This window comes from Semicossyphus pulcher, unplaced genomic scaffold (genome assembly GCF_022749685.1).
Source record: "Semicossyphus pulcher isolate SPU_LCO1_2020_fin unplaced genomic scaffold, fSemPul1.0.p SCAF_11, whole genome shotgun sequence".
Lineage (NCBI taxonomy): Eukaryota > Metazoa > Chordata > Actinopteri > Labriformes > Labridae > Semicossyphus > Semicossyphus pulcher.
Window position 1 is genome coordinate 26797104 of NW_027211615.1, and position 23604 is coordinate 26820707.

General features: G+C 39.5%; 2 protein-coding genes across 2 annotated transcripts; one reads left to right on the plus strand and one right to left on the minus strand.

The window, feature by feature from the left end:
* The first annotated feature begins 1394 nt into the window (after positions 1–1394).
* On the plus strand, positions 1395–14739 carry plg (plasminogen). Its single transcript, XM_069687188.1, has 19 exons — positions 1395–1443; positions 4543–4678; positions 4775–4881; positions 5150–5264; positions 5351–5490; positions 5677–5797; positions 5888–6006; positions 6485–6647; positions 7207–7325; positions 7529–7688; positions 7919–8109; positions 8189–8337; positions 8459–8552; positions 9431–9545; positions 10794–10868; positions 10955–11095; positions 11949–12055; positions 12955–13100; positions 14452–14739. Exons 1-19 carry the CDS (start codon positions 1395–1397, stop codon positions 14611–14613), a joined length of 2409 nt encoding a protein of 802 aa, XP_069543289.1. The 3' UTR covers positions 14614–14739.
* A 150-nt stretch (positions 14740–14889) lies between these two features.
* On the minus strand, positions 14890–23507 carry LOC138613505 (solute carrier family 22 member 2-like). Its single transcript, XM_069687199.1, has 12 exons — positions 23154–23507; positions 21357–21404; positions 21075–21178; positions 20701–20855; positions 18820–18988; positions 18366–18480; positions 18179–18279; positions 17882–18096; positions 17697–17805; positions 17500–17612; positions 17043–17142; positions 14890–15033 (listed from the first exon to the last, which is right to left on the minus strand). Exons 1-12 carry the CDS (start codon positions 23505–23507, stop codon positions 14946–14948), a joined length of 1671 nt encoding a protein of 556 aa, XP_069543300.1. The 3' UTR covers positions 14890–14945.
* Between the last annotated feature and the right edge of the window lie 97 nt (positions 23508–23604).

Below are 23604 nucleotides of genomic sequence, written 5' to 3' on the forward strand. Positions count from 1 at the left end.
GTAACAAAGGGGGTGTCTTTTGTCAATTTATCCACCTTTCTTTTATTGTTAAGGCAGGTGAAGTGGGACAAGTGATGGAACATTTCTTAGGCTTAAGGAGTCTCAAGGTTTGTGATCAATAGCACCCTCTGCAGGCCGTTTTGTGCGATTACATGGATTCACATTTGTTCACCTTTAGTTGAAGAAGATCAATACAGAAGTACTGTTGCTTTGTTTGTGTTTGTTGGGGATTTTCGGGTTTAAGCAAGATGAAACAGGTTGTACGGATGTGACAGATGATCCACAGAAAGAGACCAGTTTTACATCACATCACCATCTAACCCTAAGATCCAGAGAGGAGAGGAAATAAGGAGGGTTGTTGTCGTGCAGGAAATCATGAATGTGTCTTTTGTTTGCGAGGAGAGGAGAAAGGCATTTTGTGCAGGTTCGTGTGTGAATGAGGTTGATAGATTTGCCTCTAAAGAAAGATGAAGATGAATAAAGTACAGAAATTAAGGGAGAAAAGAAGGAAAAATATTATAAATACTCTAAATTATGTGAGTAATAATAGTGGCAATATGTTGGGCAGATAAAGTATTAATAGAGCAAAGTATTAAAACTAAATGTAGTCATTCTGCAGACAATAAGGCCTTTAAAGTTTTTGTTAATAAACGGGGCACCATTTGCACAATGGGACAAAAGTTACTCCTACACACACTGCAGAGTTTAAAGTAGGTGATTTTGTAATCACATGTTTGCAGATGAGGACATTGGTCCCTTTTAGCTGAAGATTAACTGCGCTTATTGATCTCAATTGATGCAGGAAGAATGAGAATCACGTCAGTATTACATTAAAACAGCATTAAAGATATAGCTCAACATACGGCCACTAACTAATGTAATTTTGATCACACAGGACAAACAAGTGTTCTTAGGATGGACTCAAATACGAGTGAAGCAATCAAGATAAAGAGTTGGTATCTTGATAAAAATAAACAAAAGGTCACATGATATCAAAAGAGGTCACAGGTCTTGAGGTAGGACTCCTCAGTCTCTTGTAGCTGTGGAGACGTAGTTCAAGAAGCCCGTGGGTGCATCTCAACAGACACAAACACGAGTGGTTTCAAGGTAAGAGTTAGACAGCACAAGCAACATTTAAAATGAGTCGATGATATTCAACAGGTAACCGGAAAGACATAACTGTGAGACTGCGATACAACATGCCGTGTTCTTTTTGAAGGGGAGTAGGAAGGTTTTTGACCTGTTGCTCTTGTACCGTCCTTGTCAGGCCAATGATTGACTAATGATTGAGCTGTCCTGTTTGTTTCCCGACATGCTAAAAGGAGCCCAATAATATACCTGGAGGAACCTCAGTACGATAGTCGACTATGAGCTGCTAGAAAAAGGGCCTCGCCATGGACCTGTACAAAATCGGCTTCCTGCTGGGGGCCCTGATCTGCACTGGTAAGATATAAAATATAAACATTTGAAGGCAGTACTTTGCTTCCATGTGTAAGTAACCCATTTAGACGACCCTTATCAAAATGTTCCTTCATTGCTTATTTCATTATTCAACCAAGCCAGGATTTTTCAGAAGACAATCAAGGATACTTAAAACAGATTTCTTTCCCTTTGTGTCTTATTTACGTCATTTGGATCCCCTTCAAACTATGACAAGGAACGACTGATCAACAATAATGTAGTTGTAGGAGTAAATTTGTGCTAGGTGTGCCAAGAGAAATAAGAGGATTACAAAAGATATGAATAAGTGGTACATCTTGAAACTGAAATTTGAGTATTTTATCCTCCATGATTTTAAACTCTTAGAGGTGCTACCTTCAAAGCTTTTGAAATTTGCTCGCTGGATTTGGGCTTATGCACAATAGCTGAAGTAAAACCTCTTCCTAAAACTGCTTGAATCACATCTCAGTAATTACATTAAACGTCTAACAGTCTAGGATTCAATCCGGACTCTCTGACAGCACTGTGGTAACACTTGTGTTTCGAAGGAAATCTAAGCAAATAACTTTTGCATATTGTGATCTTAGACTGTGGATTTCTTTTCACTTGATCTTTGATGATATTTTAAGATAAATGCACTTTAGTTTGCTAGGCATTAACAGAATTTGAAAACAAGCGATTCGACTTGTGTACAAAAATTATACCATCTTCCTTTTTTTTTTTAAGATTAAACCGAATCTCACCTATTACTATAATAATTTATTCATTTGATTTGGTTCTCATTAAGTGTCTGAATGAAATGTAGTCATTTGTCCATATATACTTTCAATTGCCACAGATCCAAAGATTGCATTTTTTCTTAGTTTTAAACATGAAGTAATTAACTGATAATTAACTGATACTTAAAATCAGTCTTTAATCCATTTGTTTTGAGTTATAAATAAATTGACAAAGTATATTCTGTAAAATTATTAACAATAGATGGAGGTATCTGCTCAGTTTGGGTTAAAAGGTTGAAACCTAGCTCTAAACAAATACCATCCATGGAGTGCCACAGGGTTCCATCTTAGGTCCTTTTCTTTTTCGTACTTGTCTGCATTAATAGTGATAAAGTAAATCAGATATATTATTAATAATTATGCAGATGATGCACAATTCTACATACTTACAAAGCTGATAGCTTTAGGGGCCAGACAACATATCTTGAGTGAGTAGCTAGATGTTTCTTGAAATACACAAACATTTGAAAATTGATACAATTTTAATGTCTGAAAACTACAGCTACGAAATTTGACTCTTGATTTCCCCTGAAAGACATGAGGCACTGCCAATGGGCAAAATCCCCCTTTTTTTTAAGGAAGCCATGCTGAAAGATAGTTAGCTTAGCTTAGCATGCAGACTGGAAGTAAACCAATGAGATGCAACATATGAACTTGGGTGCTTTAGAAGTGAATGGAGGCAAACTATATTTCACCTTTAGTCATACTGATAAATCCAGAATAGCTTTTATTCCTGCTTCCAGTTTATACAGTTTTAAGTTGAGCTAACTATCATTGGCAAGAAGGCGAATAAGCATATCTCCCATAATTTTTTATAAATTCTTAAAGTCAAGCTGAAACAGCATTTCGAGAGTATCTAGCTTCCGTATCGTGGCGTATTTCCGAGTGAAACAGGACGTGCAGGCGGGACATATCATTAGAGGGATTTGATTTGATCGTTGAGAAGTGGGCGTAGACAGACGTTCTCCACAGCGCAGTAGCTAGCTAACTGACCGAGAGTTCTTGGTGCTCTGCGGCTAAATGTTGCAGATTGATTGGTTGAAATTGTTTGGTGCTAACTTACGTAAGCACGCATGAAATTTAGTTTTACCGGAAGAAAAAATGATCGAATTTTGATATAAGAATACGAAGAAATTGATTTTCTGTATTTTTTTGCCTATACTGTCAAATAGATGCACAATATTACCGGGGATGTGATTTCAAAGGATTAAAATGACATTTTTCATTTCACCTCGACTTTAACATTGTTTTTGATTAACATTTTTATTCAAGAGCAACATATGGACAAAGATTCACTTTTTTTTGTCATGCCATGTAATTGTAACCAAAACAGAACAAAATCTTACTTCAAATTGTCCCTTTTGTCTGTACATGCTGCTTCTGTTGTTGCAATCAAAATTAAATGTGTTTTTCTAAACCATGGAACACAAGTCAAAGTCCAAGACCCTCAGCCCACAGCCATGCACTTACAGAGACTTACATGTGATAAAAGTAAAAATAATTTGAATGCAAGCTACCTTTGAAAATGACTCATTTCTATAAAGTTAAATAATGATAAAACTACGTACTGTTTGGGAGTTTAAGTCAATGTGTGAGAACAATAAATATACAATAACCTGAACTATCATGCTTCAGTGTTTTCTGACCGTAATGTTCATGCTCAACGTTCATGTTAACATTTATAATCTCTATTGTATGTTTTATGTATTAACAGAGTAGTTTTAAATATTTGTTATCCTTGTTGACCCTTTTTTGAAGTGTCCTGTCATTAACTTGTGTTGTGACTCTAAATATAAAGGTAGTTTCACTCTGAGAACTTCAGTTACACATGTAACCTTTTGGTACTTTACTCAGACCACCTTTCAAAACTTTGTATTGTTTTACCTTATTATTTTCCAATAATTACTTGATGCTTTCCTGGATTACTTTCAAAATATCATTTGAAAATGGTGATGAATTTCTTATTTACAAATCCTTCTGTATTTTACACGTTAGTTTCCAACATGAAAGATCTTCACTTGCAACTTAGTTATATTGTTTTTATTAGAAAACATATTTAGACATAAAAGTTTATTTATCAGTGTATTTATTCAATTGTATAAATCACAGTATATATATGTATACAGAACATATACAGTACATGTATTTATTCTTTACCTGTGAACAACCTGTGAACCATCAAAGTATATGTATCTATTAGTGCACTTTCAAAAATCACATTAGTACCTATCTGAAAAAAAAGTTGAAATTTTTTTAAGCAGTGATTGATACGACATTTTCCGTATATTTGACAATGAATACGTTTATTTGTTTCTGACTTCAGTTAGCGGCACTGAGGTGGACGGCTACACCAGAACCGGAGGCGCGTGGATCCTCCCGCTGCATAAAAGACTGTACTCAACAAACTCTGCGGCTGAGTGTGCCGCCAAATGTGACGTTGAAATAATGTTCACATGCAGGTCCGTTCAGTTCTTTTGACATCCAACATTTGTTCTTAGGTTACAACTGAAGTGTACATTTCTGACCCAGAACTCTAACCTGCTGTGTTTTCACAGAGCTTTCATTTATATTGAAAAGGACCAAGAGTGTTGGACAGCAGCGGCAAACTCTAAAGTAGAGACTATCCTGCGCAGAACCAGCACAGTTTTGTATGAAAAAAATGGCAAGTCCTTTTGTCTTTTCAATATATAAATGTGTTTATGGTGTCCTTTATTTGTCATCTATTTATTTACACCTACTGAAAGGTCAACAAGAGTGAACACACTGTTTTTTAGCCTACATTACATTGGGATTAATGATTAGCCTTTGTCGCATGATCAGTGATGTTGGACTGTGACTCCAAACAAAGTAAGGAGAGAGAATTTGTCTACCAGATAATAGTTATAGTATTGTACTATAAGATGATCACATTAAGTTCTCTTTGTTTCCAGACTACCTCCTGGAGTGCGTAAATGGATTAGGAACAGATTACAGAGGAACAAAGTCCAAAACGAAAACCGGAAAGATGTGTCAGAGATGGGAAGCAAATAGCCCACATAGACCAAAGTGAGTACTCACATATTATAATGTCATTAAATATATAATATCATACTCCACATATTTTATGTAACTTTTAAATGTGTCCACGGCAGCATCACGCCACAGAGCCATCCCAGAGCAGACCTGGAGTCTAACTTCTGCAGAAACCCTGATGGAGACGAGGGAGGACCCTGGTGTTACACCACCGACGCCGGCACCCGCTGGGAGCACTGCAACGTCCAGAGCTGCACTGGTAAAAATGATTATTTTGTGTTTATTATTTCATCCATATCTGTGTGTTATCAGTCATTTAAGTTTTAGAGATTGCAATAGACTCTTTTTTTGGACCAAGGAGTTCTGGGGACGAAGGAAATAAATGGAAAGGCAAACCATTACAGCAGAGTGGTAGCGTGATGTGTATGTGCTTGGTTCTTCACAGAGGATTGTATACAGTGCAGCGGTGAGGACTACAGAGGAAAAGCCTCCACTACAGAAAACAACTTCACCTGCCAACGCTGGGACTCCCAGAAACCTCAAAACCATGGCTACAACCCCAGCGCGTAAGACCACGAGACAATGTCCTCTTGAAAAGACACATTTTCAAGATATTTGTAATAAATATTTATAAGTGTACCCTCATATTTCTTTAGTCTTCCAGAGAAGTATCTTGAGGAGAACTACTGCAGAAACCCGGACGGTGACCCCCGACCCTGGTGCTTCACCACCAACCCAGCCAAACGATGGGACTTCTGCTCCATACCCCGCTGCAGTAAGTCCTGCTATTCCAGTGTTTCCTTTACTCGTTCCAAATTTCACCATGGCAACACCTTTTACCAGCCAACACTTGAATGCATTTAGAAACAATATGGCACTTGTAATAGAAGCGTTCAACAACTGTAGCGTTGATGTACACTCACCCTTAATCCAAAGGTCTAAATTCAGCTTTGCCTCAAGTTAGATGTTTAACCTCGCCTTGCTTCGGGACCATCAAAGTGGAAGACCGACCTGAGGAACAATAAGACATATAACATAAAAAATGTAGAGCATTGTTACAAAAGCACAGAGGACCTAAAAGGCAGTAAAGCTATAGCAAAATCTGCATCAACTGACTTTTAACATGCTCAAAGATACATCACCATCAGACAAGTCAGGCTCACCTGAGCTGCTGTAATATAGATTCACCTATATTTTTACAGTATTGTTTTTGCTGCTTCTTTACTTGTTCATTCTCTGACTTCTGTTCCCAGCATCCGAGCCTCCCACCATCGTCCCTGAGATTACCTGTGCCAACGGTGAGGGTGGAGCATACCGAGGCACGATAGCTGTGACAGAGTCCGGCAAAACGTGCCAGAGTTGGTCGGTTCAAACGCCACACAAACACAACCGCACGCCAGACAACTATCCCTGCAAGTAAGAGCCGCTGGAACATAGAAGAACCATAGTTGACATTCGACCGATCAATTTAGATTTTGTTGATTTATTTCTGTTTGGTTAAATGTTTAACTGAAACCAACTGCTGGTGACTGGAAAGACAGGAATGTTGGAAGTTGCTCAGCTTGTCGTGTAGCTCTTGTTTCCTAAGTGGTCAAAGAAACGCAGCTTTAAGTAAATCAGTTTTTTATTTACCTAGGTAGGCTAAAAGAAAAGTTACTCACCTCATGATGTCATCAGTTCAGAAAAGGAAGGTTATAAATCGACCTTATACCAAAGTATAGATTGAGCTGCTTTCGGCCAGCTCCCTTAGACGGAAAGCAGCGGACTTTCCGCCAACGATCGCCAGAGTTTCCCCCTCTTTGGGATCTTGGGGTTGGCGTGCAAGAACCAGGCCTTAAGAAAAACTGTACTTAACCATACCCCATACAGTTTGAATATTGATTACTAATGGTCTGTTTCTGTATAAACAAAATATGAAATTACAAGCACGTTGATTTTACCTGCATTCATCATCTATTCTGTGTTTGCTTGTCAGAGGCCTCGATAACAACTACTGTCGTAACCCTGACAATGAGAGGATGCCCTGGTGTTACACCACTGACTCCGACTCTCGCTGGGAGTACTGCAAAGTGCCGAGCTGTGGAGCTGAACCAGGTGATCAGTGATAATAAAAAAACACAGCAGAATTTAATTCAGAAAATGTAGAAAAATTAACAACATGTATTAAAGTTTAAAGGTACACCTGCCCGGAAATGTTCAGTGATCTGAACATGTACTTAAAAGGAAAAAAGCTACATAGTAAAAGAAGATGCAGAGTCAGTTCTTCCTGGTTCCTAATTTCTTGTCTCTTGCTGCAGATGATGCCGTGATCCCACCAGAGGAGGAAGACTGTTACGAGGGGAACGGCTCCTCTTATCGAGGCATAACGTCAGAGACCATCAGCGGGAAAAGATGCCAAGTCTGGAGCTCCATGACTCCTCACAGCCACAGGAAAACGCCACAGAACTACCCCGATGGGTGAGCACTGAGTAGTGTCCCTTGTGTTTTAAATATACCCGGACAAGACAAAAATTAAACTAATATATATATTAATGGAAATATTGGACTCAATGTAAAATTATTTTATTGGCTTAACGTAATTAACTCACCAATAACTTCAGCTCGACTCTACCCTCTTGATGGCCTGCATGTGTTTTCAGGATGTTCGTACCTGCAGGCCTAAAATTTCAGGTGTTCTCTCTCAACAGGGACCTCAGGCGGAATCTGTGCAGGAACCCTGACGGAGACAGCGCCCCCTGGTGTTACACTACAGACCCCAAAACCCGCTGGGAGTACTGCAACTTGGAGAAATGCTCAAGCAGTCCTTCGGGAGGATCACCCACCACAGCTACTAAACCCCAGCTCCCCACCACTGCCGCCCAAAGCCCAACAGAGACAGGTAAAATTAACTTTTAATACGCAATATGTGGTTTTTAGCTTGATTTATTTTATAATTTTTTTCTCTGCTGCTTTATTAGATTGTAAGATCGGAAATGGGGCTACATACCGGGGTGCAACCTCCATCACCGTTCTGGGTGTGACCTGCCAGGCCTGGAGTTCTCAGAGCCCTCACCAACACAACAGCTTCACCCCACAAACTCACCCCACCAAGGATCTGACCGGCAATGTAAATCTTTGGGACTGATGACATTTTGCTCTGGATTTAATGAACACAACAATATTAAAAGTTGGTGAATTATTAAGGTGTTGTTTCTAGATAATGTATTCTCTCACTGTGTCACTGTCAGAGCTGCAGAAACCCAGACAACGACGTAAACGGGCCGTGGTGCTACACTACTGACAGGAACAAGAAATGGGACTACTGTCAGATCCCTGACTGCGGTATGTGAGCCTTATATGTGTTTAAGTGGACTGTTTAACCACCTTAAAGTTTGCCGGTCTGAAATCTCTCCAGGGTTTCTAAAAATAACCTCAAAAATATTTCCTCGATTGCCATTAAATTTGGTCCAAACATTCATGGTTCCCAGCAGATAAATCATAGTGACTTTGGTTATTCCATTGACCAACAGGTCAAAATGTTCACATGCACCTTCAAAACAAATGATCAAATTCTCCCCAGCCTGAGCTGGACCTTCAGGACACCTAAGTTAGCATGCTAACAACAAAAACAGATGAATATTAGCTATTATTAATCCTTAAATACCGGCTGTTATGTTACAGTTAGAAATATTGGGTATGTATTTATGCATATTTGAGTTATTAAGTTATCAGCTGCGATGTTAATTTAGAAATGCTTGTGAATGCTATTAAAGCTAACATGCTATGTTATTTTGAGATGCTTAAAAGTTCACATACTACACTGTAGAAGTAACTAAGCTAGCAAGCTTAATAAACAATAACAGCTAAATACTAGCTTTTTATGATCCTAAGAGATTTGCTGTTAGCTGAATTCTGAAATGCTTTGTAATTAAATACTACAACGCTAACATGCTATAATATTCTTAAACTCTTCAATAGATCCCTAAAATTAATCGGCAAACAGTGCAACCAATTGAAAATAAAAAGTGACAGCCTCTGACCAAAACACTTCCACAATGGTTACAACGAATTATTCTGGGTTTAGGAATTGACAAGAAATATATTTTCAGTGCCAACTTCAAATCAAACAAATTCTTCCTAGCTAGCAAACCATTTCAAACAAATGTTTGTGTTTCACTTATCTTGTAAATAAAAAAATGTCCTTGAACTTTCTTTTTTAGCCGGACTGAAGTGTGGGACTCCAGTCACCAAACCGAAGCGTTGTTTTGGTCGTATCGTCGGAGGCTGCGTGTCTAAAGCTTACTCGTGGCCCTGGCAAATCAGCCTCCGCACCAAGTGAGTAAAACAACTACAAAATATGATCCCATGTGACTGGCTACATTTTCAAAATAAGATTAAAATTTCAAAGATAAGGGTTTTAAAAAGAAAAGGCCATTTATATAACATAGCAGATACAGAGATAATATCTATCTCTTTCTCTTTAGGATAACCGCTGATGTTTGCAGATAAAAAATCATTTTCATTGTAAATGTAGCTGAATGTTTAAGATAATATACCAGAGATGTAGACTTGAGACTTGGTGACTTGGACTTGAGTCGACTCGAGTCACTGTTTTGATGACTTGCGACTTGACTTGACAAAAAATAAATGACTTGAGACACGACTTGGACTTGCAAGTTAATGACTTGAGACTTGACTTGAGGCATGATGACATGGATGACGTGTGTTCATAAGTTTGAATGTTAGCTGTTAAATATAAAATGATAAAATTGTCAAGTTTCTGTCTAACTATCAATTATGTACGCAGTGCAAACTGGGAATCATGACTGGACGACTCAAAAAGCTCCCCGGTACGTGATTGTCATGATTGGATGACAGTCAAACTCCTCGCTATGGCAACATGCAACATCAAAGCCCCCAAAGAGAATCCTCATCAGTCGTTACTACTCAATACGGTCTCAGAGCAGACCATCATCATGGCTGCGTCTTTGCCAAGATAACACAGATACAATTCATTGTCATACTTTTTGAACAGGTTATATAAATTGGCCAGTAATATCATTATTAGACAGGTACTAACACCTTGTCTTTTCTCTATATAAAGACCGGATACTACAGGTAAGAGTGCTGGATCTTGACTTGCCTTAACTAAGGACTCGACTTGACTTGACATAACCTGTGACTTGACTTGACTTGCCCAAGAAAAAATGACTCGAAACTTGGACCAAATGACTTCCGACTTACTTGGGACTTGAGCAAAGATGACTTGGTCACAACACTGTCATATACTAATAATAATGATGATATACCAAAATTACTAAACCTAGTCAAAGTATTTTCGAAGTAGGCTATTCCATATTAGTTTGCCTTTGTTGTAGAAGTAGAGAAACCTACTCCCACTCATGTTACTGTACCTGTATGTTTATTTTTATTTTCTTTTTAGCTTTAATTAATTGTTAATGGTATCCTATTGAAATGGTTTATCTGTAAAAACATCCAAAATAAAAAAAGGCCATATTAACTTAGCTGGGCGTGTTAATTATGCCCAACTTTATAACATTTCTTTCCATCTCTCTCTAACAGCACAGGAGTTCATTTCTGTGGAGGAACTCTGATCCACCCTCAGTGGGTCTTGACTGCTGCTCATTGTTTGGAGAGGTCAGAGACACAACTGAAAAACAACTAAAAACCAAACAATATAATGACACAACAACTGGATAATGATAATGAATGTGTTACTTTAGGTCCAAACGGCCGTCAGCCTACAAGGTGCTCCTGGGCATCTACTCAGAGAGAGCCAATGAGGCGTCAAAACAAGAGAAAAACCTGGATAAACTGGTGCTGGAGCCCAACGGAGCCGACATTGCTCTGCTCAAACTGCAGTCGTACGTACTGGAGTTATCATGACACTACCTATAATAGCTCAAGTACTTATAATCATAAAGATAGTGATAAGTACAACAACTATCCTTTCAGTGAGGGAAAGAAGCTTTGTACTAACTTTATGTAAATACAAATTTGAGTTACCTGTACTTTACACTTTAAGCTCCTTTATAGTCTACTTCTATTTCACAACATCTTTGAGTGAAATATGGTACTTTTCACTCCACTACTTCTATTTCATGACGTAGAATACCTTTCAGATTAAGAATGTAAAATTGAATCCACAAAAAAATGGCTAAATAATGTCCTAACGCTACCCAGAAGTATGTAAAGAAATTTAAATTAGCATGCTTAGTTACATTAGTAACTAGCTTGCCATCTTGCCAAGTCGCTGAAGGCTGAAGTTAGCTTAAAGCTTCAAACAGCTCATGTAGCTAACATTGACTAAATGTGATTGGTAGCAACCAAGGCAAAATATGCACTAGCCTTTAAAAACCAAGAACATTAGAGCAAAAGGGCTGAAATCTGTTACTCTTGTCTGTTCTGAAATAAGCTGCGATCATTAGCATGTTCTACTAACTAGCATTCTACCAACAAAAAGTAGCAACCAAAACTTAACTTCCAAGGCCAAGCACCTTGTTGTTAGCAACCTACGTTTTAATTTGTGTAGTTACAGGCTACGACAAACAGCCAAGTTAAATCATTTGTGTTTGGGGAAGTTTACACTCCATTAACCCCAACTAAAGTTATCCAAAATAGAGTTCAAACACATCATTTAGTCTTTAGCCTTAGGTTTGTTTTACAGATAGAATTATCAATACGTATTGTCATTATTATTTGTTTGTGTTTTTCCAGCCCCGCACTAATAAACGACAAAGTGCTGCCAGCTTGTATACCAGACAAGGACTACGTCGTTCCCAGTGGAACAGAGTGTTACGTTACCGGATGGGGTGAAACTCAAGGTACCGTCCGTCCTGTTTGTGACTGTTGAAAACTGAGGCTTGTTTATTCATACTGTATCTTGTAGCTTAGTCTACAACAAAAACAACAAACTCTTTCTTAATTAGTCTTTTCTTTAAGCAAAGAAAGTTTTTGGGTATTTTTTTCGGATTTTTAAGTGCTACAAAAAAAACAAAGCAGTCCATTTTTTCATTAAATAATTGAGAATGATTGCACATCAAAGCCAAAGATTTATATGTTCTAGAACAATCACATTGGTTGCTTTTACAATTGGTGTGAATGCTGACGGCATTTTCACCTTAAATCTCATTAAAATCAACTGCCAAACTAAGAAGTCACACAGCTGCTACTCATGAACCATTGCCACGGCAACAGCTGAGTTCAGCAGGAGGTCACTTGAGGTCAGTTGGAGCTCAATTGAGACACACACACAGGACAGATATTTAAACACTCTCTCAAGCATTTTTCAATGCTGGTCTTCCATTTTAAACTTATCCATTGTCCTCATCACCTCCTCAGTCATCTTCCTCACCTCCAGATTCACTCTCATCACCTTACACATCTTTCACACTTCTACACTTGTTATTCTGAAACTCCAACTTTCAAAAGTTAAACAGAAAGTTGTGTTGTATTTAATGGGAATGTACCTTTAAATGTGTTATTTAGATGTTAGATGTGTTTCAGTTTAATAGAATATCCTACATTGCCTAATATACCAGATCTTATAAACTTAATTGGTAAAATGTGTACACCGCTTTAAAATTCCTGCGAAACCGAACTGAAAAATTCCAGGGCGTTCCTACACACCTCATCCAAATGACCAAGTTATCATTTATTATTTGATCATTTTAACTGGAGGAAGAGAAGGAAGGACACATATCTGATGGAAGATGCATTGCAGGTACGGGAGGTGACGGTGTCCTGAAGGAAGCTGGTTTCCCCGTGATCGAGAACAAGATCTGCAATCGTCCCTCCTACCTGAACGGCAGGGTCAGAGAGCACGAGATGTGTGCCGGAAACATCGAGGGAGGAACAGACAGCTGCCAGGTAACAATAACAAAAAAAATAAGGAGAACTGGAGAATTTCTGCAGCTATACAGTGCTGTGAATTGCTGGTGGCTACTAATGAACACGTCATTTTTCAGGTATATTATTTTAGAATAATTAAGTCTACTAGAAAGAAATCTGTAATGTGATACTAATTACAGAGCAAAATAGAGACAGAAGCCTTTTGTGTCTTTGAATGGGGCTGACAAAACTCCATCGGTTTGGGTTGAAGGCTGTTTGAAAATCAGGATACAGAGTTAAACAGTTCAATACTCTGGACGTTTTACTAATACAGAATAAATTCTATCATAAAAATTTGAAAATAATATGAAAACACTAGCCTGTGAACGGCGTAATATGAAACATTTGTGTACGAAAATGTTGAAATGTTTGTCGAGTTGTGTTCTTTGTGTACATTATTCTAAATATTTCATACAAGTATGTGCAAATCAAGAGAAACAATCCATTACAAGTGTGCTCCTCAATATGAAACAGAAAGTTTAGTAAAACCGAATTGTGGGGCAGGCATTTAGGGTGGAGATTTTAGCATTTTTAGGTTTGTTTTCACCTTGGTTTAAAACCACTCTTTTTCATGACATACATCTGGAAAAGTGTGATCGTCTTATATTCAGGGTTTGGACTTTTAAATGCCAATATATGTTCACAACAGCAGACGTGCTACTTATCAGTAAAGCGAGTATCCCTCTCATGACTGAGGCTGGCCGTCACTCACAGCTACAGAGCCAGGGGGATGAAAGACGGAGAGGCACGGTGATCGTCCGTAACAAAGTGGTGACAACTGAGGCGGAGTTATGATGCTAATTTTAAGATAAAGGTTATCAATGCAGCAGAGTCGTTGGCAAACAGCCAAGAAATACAGTGTCACAGAGGATAATGACCGAAGATGACAAGCCCAAAAAGATGCTAACAGTCCTAGCTAACAGCACAGATGCTAACAGAGAAAATCGTACCCTGGTCCTCAAAGCCGTCGCTTCCAAGAGGCTGACAGGCGAGTGTGTTACTGACAAACAAAATGAAGGTCTGCCCGTTACCAGAGCTGTCATCCAGCTGTTTCAGGACAGCTCTAAAAATAGACCTCAATTTGGTGCTTTGTGATTTATTGAAAAATTTAAGGCAATTTTTTTTATTTAAAATGTAAAAATTATAATCTTAAGGATATTGAAAACAGGATTTTATTTAAAAGATAAAATAGAAGTCATCTTATATTTGGACCAATACGGTATTTTTAATTATATATCATGAATTCTTCAAAATATTTGACCTAAAATTATTTTGAATTTGATTTAATTTTTTTTTAAATGCAATACAATCCCTTTTTTCCTCCCCGCAGGGTGACAGCGGCGGCCCTCTGGTGTGTAATGCCCAGAACAAGTTTATCCTGCAGGGTGTGACATCATGGGGTCTGGGATGCGCCAATGCCATGAAACCCGGCGTCTACGCTCGAGTCTCCAAGTTCACTGAATGGATCGACAGAACCATCAAAGCCAATTAACAACTTTCCACCTTTAACAACTATAGTAGCTTCAAATGTGACCAGGCACAGAAAATTGAGCTTTTTAAAGATACTTTGTGTGTGTGTTTGTATCTGATGTCAACAAGTTAAGCTTCGTGTGGTGGAAACAGAGCAGATCGTGTACCTGGTGTTGAAATGTAAAAGGTGTTTTCTCTGTAAGAGCTGAAAAATAAAACTTAATACAAAGGAAATGCTGAAGTTATGCTTTATAGAAAACATACAAAAAACCTACTTCTTTGTTTGTGCAGAGGGCAATATACAGTACTGCATCCCAGTAGTTAAAACGTACACACACGTGCATGCACACACAGTCACACAGTTGTTGTTTCCTTGTTGTTTGTCAGCTCAGATTTTAAGAGATTCTTCTTTTGTTGCTTCTCCACTTCATCCTCATTTTTCCTGGGAGCAGAAATATAAAACAGCAGCGTTATTTCCTATACAGAATATTTCCATGTACAGGTACGGAAATGATTATTAGAGCATGTGTAGGTACTTGAGCTGTGCAGCTCTGACCACAAAGGCAGAACAACTCCTGGATGCTGACGTATACCTGACAGGAAGATGAGTGTTCAGAGACCTCGGAGATTGAATGCAACTCCACTCGTTAGTGACTGTGATGCACTGCTCACTGATACAATCATTTTAGAAGCTAAATATACTGTATATGAGATGCAACTTGAAAATCACCGTTATATGTGTATGAATGTGTGATGAATCTTGTGACGGAAGCAGATTTCCTGCTGTAAACATAAATGTTTAATGAACGTCTTTAAATAGTCGATGAAAAAATGTTGACTTTTGAACCAGTTTTGGACGTCTTCAACCTTCCTGTCGTGTTTGATCGATTTACAACTTCTATCAATCACAAATATTGTGTTTTACATTTGATTGCCTCGAGGTCTCATGATATCCTCCACACGAGGCATTTGAACATATAAAATTGCTGATCACCACTTTGATATTTCAGTGGTTTAGTCAACTTTGTAACACCTGTGGTGTGCCCAGTCAAAAATGACATATAGGAAATGAATGGGTAACACTAGATTATGTTCATTCATTAGATGGAAAGTATCCTCATTCACACCCACACATCCCCCCACATGAACCACACATTTCAGACTGAACAACTAGACCGAGTTTTTGAACCAGATGAAGACGAGACGGAAGCTGAACCAGAGAGAGAGGACGTCTCAGAAGTGGAAGACAACGGAATGGATTTTGGAATACATTCTTTGTATATTCACTGCAGTTAATCATGTCCACATGTCATAACCACTAGTCTGAGACATTGTTTACAGCTTAAAAAGTTGTTTAGTGATGATTAATGGTTTTTGTGTTAATGTAAGAGCAGTTAAAACAGACCGGTCAAATTTGACCGGGAAGTAAGGGGGGAGTAACGAACACGACGGGAGGGTTAAAAGGGAAAAATGCTCACTGGGATACGTATATATTCAGTACAGTTTTTAAGGTGCTTTACTTGAGTATTTCAATTTTTTGTACATTCATTTTTCTATACTCCATATATATATATTTTATTTGAATGAAAACCAGACCACCGGATCAAAATTTGTGTATAAATAACAGGCAAATATTCGCCCTTCGCTTCCAGGATGGAGGAGAGGAAGCTGGGCTTATCTCCATGGTTACCAACGGCGTCAGGAGAATCTTGATGTTGATAGGCTTTCGCTACACCACATGATGCAAATTTGCAGAGGAAGTAACATTTTTTCAACACATGCAAAATCGCGCTGTGATCATTCGCGTCATTCACGTCGCGTCATTCACGCCGCCCGACGCAAATTGGCGTCTATTCGCGTCATTGCATTGACTTTGTGTGGAATCTCGCCGCAGATTCGCATCTATTCGCGTTCGGTGTGAACGCACAGTTATATATTAGTGCTTATGAGGTCATTCCATAGGTCCCATGAAATCCTATATTCGAGCACAATGCCAATTTGTTGTAATCTGTAATAGACTGTTTTGGTTTTCATAGATAAAAGTGGGGTTAGGGGATTGCAGCTTTTTAAAAATCAATGGTCATTTCTCTCTTTTGAGAAATTTAAACCAATGTATGAGCTAGTAAGGAACTTTCCCATGCTCCTCCTTCCATTCATGCCATTCACGTAGGAGGCAGCATCATCTGCGTATAATATAACATTGCCTTTAAGGGAAGAGCTGGGGGGAGCCTGTGCATGTTGTAACTCTATAACCGACCAGGTAAGTGCTACTTTACAAAAGACGTTTGCTGCTTTGGATCTGGAAATAACAAGTGCTACTTTTGCTATGTTTATGATACAGTCCCTTTAATAAGAGCTGTGACTGCTTTATTCCCCTGCCATTTCCTCCATATAACCCACCACTGAATGAATTTCCTTGTACTATATTAGGAGAGTTGGGCGATGCCTCACCTGTTAGGAAACTCAACATCATCAATGGTTTCAGGGAGAGGAACTCCTTTGGTTTCAGGCAGCAGCAACACCAAACCTCCGGCTATGAACGCGACCGCTCCTGAAGGAAACACGACATGGAGATTCAAAACTCTCTCTGAAATAATGACAAATGGTGGCCCTGAGAGCTCAACACACTGCAACTGAAAAAAACCCATTCAAATTAATAAAACACAAGCGATTAAGGAAAAATTGTTTACCAATTTTTTGGAGACATGTTTGCAATTTGACAGCATTTAGGAGGGAACATGCTGCAAAGTGAGTCCCCAGTTTGCAGGAGACACTTAAAAGTGATGTAAGACTTGGACAAACATTTCTGCCATACGCTGTGAGTCATATAATAACTGATTGATTGATTTCTTGGGACATAAGTGTACAGCACCGTTAACACTATCAGGATAACATGTCAGAAACCCACCGAAGATGATGAGTGGCAGCTCCAGCCAGATGACAGCCAGCCTGTAGAGCAGGAACGGAGATACTATGCCTCCGATATCACACAGAGTCGAACAAACAGACACTCCCAGGTTCCTGTAAAGCAGTTGGAAAATTCTGCTGTTACACCTGATGTTTCAAAGCCGCTGTGTCGTGAATGTGAAAGTACGATCGAGTCACCTGACAAACGTTGGGTAGAGCTCAGTGTTGACAAACACAACCATCTCAAAGGCCATGGTGATCCCCAAACGGCCGATGCAGGCCACCACCGTCTTAAGCCAGAACATACCTGCAAGAACAGAGAGAGATCTTAAGGAAGAGATTTAAGAGAACCAGGAAATTTAAATATGTCTGCAAAGTCTCACTGTCAGGGATTAAGGCAGTGATGAAGCAGGAGGCTCCGGCTACGATGTTGGCGGAGGCGAAGGGAAGGCGCCGACCGATGCGTTCGATGGTAAGGAGGATGAGGAAGGCAGCGGGGAACTCCACCAGGCCGGAGATGAAGAAGTCGAGGTAGACGTTTCCGCCCGTTATCCCCACGCGCATGATTAAACCCTGATAGACAACAGCGCTGGTGAACCTGCACAGGAAGCGAGACGATTCAATACCTCTGCTCGAGGGCTGGTTTGGCCTACACATCTGTGAGCTGAGGTGACTCTCACCAGTTGAACATGAGGATAAACGTGTGTTTTCTCATATTTGGAGTTCTGACCAGGTCGAGTAAAGAGGCAGTGGGGGAGTCGCCCTCTTCCTCACTCAAAGTCTGGAACAAGATATCATGATCCAGCTGTGACATTAAATCAAACTAATAAAAGTAGTTGTTTTACGTAAAAGGAAAACACAGTTTACCTCAAAGTTCTTGGAGAGTGTCTTCTTGTTCTCTTTGGCGATAGCTTCAGTGATCTCCAAAGCTTTGGAGGAATTTTTCTGTGAGATGAGCCACCTCGGAGACTCTGGGATGAACCTGCGACACAATAAAAGGTGCGAACCCAATCATCTCAGCAGCTGTTCACTAACACGCCAGCTTTTAATTGACTGCTAAAATAACCTCTGATATTGGCGGATAAGTCATCATCATTTATATATTTTTCTAGGAGTGGGTGTTGGAAAAATCAGCCACACAAATAATAACAGCAAAATCAAAGATGGTCTAATAACGTACAAAGAAATGTCCCGTTCAGTGTTCAAGATTAAACCACGTAAAGCTGAAGCATTTACTCTTCCTTCATTAACTGATTTTGTTTTTATACTGAATCAGAAGACAAACAGACACCTAACAGAAAATAAAAATGCATCTTTTCACCAGTAGTAGGACAGGAAGAAGATGTAAGGTGCAGAGATCAGGACCTGCAGCCAACGCCAGTCTGTGATGAAGTAGGCGAGCAGAGGGAGGATGAGGGTTCCAACACTGAAGAACATCTGGAACAATATCCCCACCGTTCGTCTGTACTCCACTCCAACGATCTCTGTGACTGACAGACAGACGGGAAACATAAACTGTGTTTTCAAAACATGATAAAGTGCTCTACAAGTGGACTCCATTTAGGGTGTCCTACTAGGGTGATGAAATGCAATCTAGGGAGCTAATTTAGGGGGGAAAACTCAAAGTGCCCTTTAAACGCCCTCTACTGTGCCCCCATCAGGAGGACGTGCCTTCAGGGTAGCTCTTTTAGGGGAGAAAATGCCCTTCAGGGTGTCCTTGCAGAGGAGAAATCTTAATCGAGTGCGTTTTTGGTTGCCCTTCTAATTGAGAACACTTGATAAACAGCCCTTGAGGGTGACTGTTCAGTGTACACAACGCAATAAAGTGTCCTCTAAGGTGCCCTATGGTACAGAAAATGATTTGGACGTCCCTCCTATGGGGCCCTTTTAGTGGAGAAAACACAATGCAGTGCCCTCTTGGGTGCCACTTAAGTGGAACACGCCACGACGTGCCCTCTAGGGAGGAGAAAAACTTGTGCGCTCTAGGAGGCCCTTCCAGAGAAGACATCAGAGACAAGAGAACTCTCTAGGATGTCCGTCCTAGACAAAGTGCCCTTTTGAGTGCAGTTGCAGCAAATTAATCATGATGCAGTGCCAGACAGGCTACACTGTCTGGAGAGAAAATGGGATACAATCAGACGCCCTTCCAGTGGTAAAAATGCAAAGCTGAGACCCGAACTTTTGTTTGGTATGCATTTTTAATTTCTCCTACCTTTTGGGGATTAATAGGACCTAATAAGTATGAAACCAAAGAATTGTCTTTGTGTTACATTGAAAAAGTCCCAATGTCCTCATGTGAGTACCTTGTCATAACGGTGTTGTAGCTTGTTGCTATTGATAAAATTAGTCACATTTGTCTGCCATATCAAGCACACGCATTAAATAAACAAGTTTCAATCATAGAATCATAAAGAGGTTTTGTACCTGGTTGAGTTTTCTGTAGAGACCGACTGTAACACATTTTGGTCGGGATCACGGCCATCTCGAATGTACACTGATCAGTGTAATTTGCTTTTGTGATCACAGGGTGGTGGACAAAGTGTCCATGACTGAGACCAACAGGTCTAAGTTTCGCAGAATTAAATATTATGGTGCTGTGAAGCCAAAATGTAATGTCCCCGTATGAGGATGCAGGGTCTCAGGAGGTTAACCAGGGTTTGGAACAGTTTCAATACAAATACATGATCGTGCTTAAGTGCATCAGTGCATGCAGCTAGACTTTAGTTTGGTTAATGTTCGGCTAAGATTAGACTGATAACACTTCGACTTGAAGTGTTTGTGCAGCAACAGTGCAGGAATAAGAAAGTGAAATATGACAAACCCAAATCCTGCATGAAAGCTGAGCCATAGGTTTCATTTTATTTTGTTTATGACGTGGATGTCACTGAGCTTGTAAGCTTGTGAGCTTGGTTATAGTTACAGTGGCCGACACGGGCAATCACGCTGCAATTCAGAAACGATGCTAATTCAAAAGCACTTGCTAAAGTTTGATATTAACGCATTTGTTTCTGCTTTTTGCAGCTTGTTTCCGTCGTTGAATTTGTTTTAGACTTTTGCATGTGTTTCTAAATTTGCAGCCTGTTTCTTCTAATGGAAACCATTCGAGCCGTTGCAGCGCGATTGCCCTCGTCTTCCACCGTATATAATAGATGTGGTTATTGTGATGTCTATGACAATAATGAATTATAAAAAGTCATCTTACGCAGCACGTATGCAGCCATCCAGCCTCCTTTGACGCCGAAGCCAAACATGGTCCTGATCACAAGGATGGAGACGTAGTTCGGGGCCACCGCGAGCACAATGCCCGTTATAAAGTTCACTATGTTGGACATCAGGAAGCTGATCTTTCTGCCGAACCTTCAGAAAAGAAGAGAAGACACATTGATGAACATAAAATTATAATATGATTATTTTGTCATTTTAACATCAGAAAATCGTTACAGCGCAGCATAAATCTAATAAAAGAGCATTTTGTGTAAGACTAGTACAGAATGAGTAACATCCTGATTGATGAAAATGCAAATACGGCCAATACAGAGGATAAAGTAGTCATACTAAAATAATCCAATGCCTCACCTGTCGGCAAAGTAACCAAAAGCAAAGCTGCCAACAAGGAAGCCCATATTGACCGTGGCCTGGTACATGTCCACCAACCACGCATCTGAACACACCAGGTCAAACTGAGACCAAAAGGGCAAAGGTTACACGTGTACACACTCACATCTGTAAAGTAAAATATTACAATATTTGCTGTTACTTTATTCACAACTCAGATCTGGATTTTACATACAACATGTGCATAATTTAAATGGCTGAAATTAGCCCTATTCTGATGTACAAATGCTTTAAATTTCTTACCTCTGTGACAAAGGACTTCCTGCCTTCATACTGATAATCCCAGCCATCCTTAGAGACAAAAACAATGGTTGATGGTTAAAGGACAAACACTTTAAAATATGCTCACATCAGAGTTAGAAAGGAGCCTTTCTTATAACGCTCATTTACTTGTGTGACTCATTTAAGAAGACTGAACCATAACTTTGCACACTAAAACATCCCTCTTTTAATTTATGTCTCTGGACTCCTGAGAATCTGTGCACACCACTGCCAGAGTTTTTTTGTTACGTCTCAGAGGGTCAAAGAGTTGCTGTTTTGTCAGCTGTGCAGCAACCAAAACACGATTATGTAACTTTAAGGTCACTTGAGTTAAAATGACTTTCAAATAAATGAAAAAAAACAACATACATAGAAGATTCATACACAGAAGATAGAAATACTACTATTATTACAAATCACCCGTTAACATACTGAAAATACAATCATAAATGCTACCCAATCCTGTCTCTTTAATTTGCTCATTTCCTGTCTGGTACATCGTAAGACTGATGAACCATTTAATGCGTACAGATACTACAACAACAACATTAGCTTAAACAGGGCTCAACAGCTTCTCTGGCTCCGTCCAGCTACCACAGAATCATCTCCTCCAGCAGCCATAAACCCCACTGATAAACATGTCATGCTCTATTAGTTTGTTTAATGGGGGTTATGTGCCAAACTATTTCTTGGCTGGAAGCATTGTAACCACTTCTTACAGTTTCTGCTAGTTTCCTGGCACATCCTCTCCACTTCCTAGCTAACAGTGCTAGCTAGGAGGTGGGACAACAGCTAAAGTTAGCATTCAACCACTTCCTAGTATAAAGTTAAGCCAATTGCGCCTTTCTATCTTATCATACAACACAATCAAAAGGTAACAGCAGCATTCAGCCACTTGCAAGATAGCAGTAATGTAAGCTAGGGTGGCTGAATGCTAACATTAGCTAACATTAGCTGTTGTCTGATGGTAGCTAATATGTTACTTTAACTTTTTTATTTTACTTCAAAATGGGCTAAAAATGGGCAAAGACAAAAGCCTACTACAACATTAATAATATTATTTTCTATCTAACTATTATTGCTATTTTTGGAAAGTACTTAGCCTACTTCCTTTCTAGCTAAAATTGCTCCATCCAGCGTTAGCAATATCTTACATTTTTTCTTGTGGTTAACCTATACAAAAAAACAACAAAATATATGTTTATCAGTGAGATATAAAGGTGCTTTTAGGGGTACTGTTGTATAGAGCTAGGCTAGCTATTGACGTTTTTTTTCTGCCTTTTTTCTAAGCTAAGCTAAAATAAGCTAAGCTAAGCTAGGTTAACTGTCTGCTGGTTGTAGTTTGTGATTTATCATAGGGTTTGACTCTATGCGAGAAAGGTAATTAAACAAACAAGGTATAATGTGTAAGTTATTGCTAAATTTGACAATAGCTAAATTAGCCATTGACCTCTGATTCCAGTCTCTGTGCAAAGCTAAGCCAAGCTAAGCTAACCAGCTTCTGATTGTAGCTTCATGTTTATGGGCCTACAGTGACATTGCTCTTCTTATAACTCTCTGCCAGAAAGTATCCAGATGTTAAACTTATTTTTTAAGAATTTAAAGTAAACCAGGATGCCATAATCTTTTGACTATTATAACTGAAAATACAAATGTTGATATCTTGAATTTTTCCTTAAAAAAAACAGCACCAAACATCCACCAAAGCACCTGAAAACTTTTGCAAAAGCAGATTCTCAAACATTCAATATCTACTTACATCAGTGTCAGAGAGCTCACCTTACATGAGGTAACAGGAGCGTTCGTCAGATTCAGTTCTTCAGTGTCGCAGGTGAGCGCCGTGGTGTTCCAGTCCACCTCGTGCTGCTCACAGCTGCTCTGCTGCAGCACTCCTGAGCTGTTGACCAGTGGTACCGTCAGACTGCGGCTGTGTGCCAGGCTCCAGCCACACTCCTGCCTCCTCTCCACCACTGCAGAGTCCCGACACCAGTGTTCTGGCGTAAAACCCTGGAAGACGATTCCCACGTACACACCTGCAAATGGCAACGACACTATACAGAGCAGGGCAAAGATGCGCTTCTGACAGCGTCCAAAATCACCAGCCTCTTCCAGGAGGTCATCAAAGGTCGCCATTACTAAAGTGATCCAAGTTTCTGTCCAAGTCCAAACTGTTCAGCAAACCACAAATTAAAGTGAAATGCCAGTTGTCTGCTTCAGAGATTTGTAACGG

Excerpts from the sequence above, each read along its gene's own strand:
- plg (XM_069687188.1), top strand. The coding sequence starts at position 1,395 with ATGGACCTGTACAAAATCGGCTTCCTGCTGGGGGCCCTGATCTGCACT. Across the intron at positions 10,869-10,954 it reads GCTGCTCATTGTTTGGAGAG|GTCCAAACGGCCGTCAGCCT; the intron begins GTCAGAGACACA and ends GTGTTACTTTAG. Across the intron at positions 12,056-12,954 it reads CGGATGGGGTGAAACTCAAG|GTACGGGAGGTGACGGTGTC; the intron begins GTACCGTCCGTC and ends GATGCATTGCAG.
- LOC138613505 (XM_069687199.1), bottom strand. The coding sequence starts at position 23,507 with ATGGCGACCTTTGATGACCTCCTGGAAGAGGCTGGTGATTTTGGACGC. Across the intron at positions 21,405-23,153 it reads CTCCTGTTACCTCATGTAAG|GATGGCTGGGATTATCAGTA; the intron begins GTGAGCTCTCTG and ends TTTGTCTCTAAG. Across the intron at positions 18,481-18,819 it reads TTCTTCCTGTCCTACTACTG|GTTCATCCCAGAGTCTCCGA; the intron begins GTGAAAAGATGC and ends ATTGTGTCGCAG.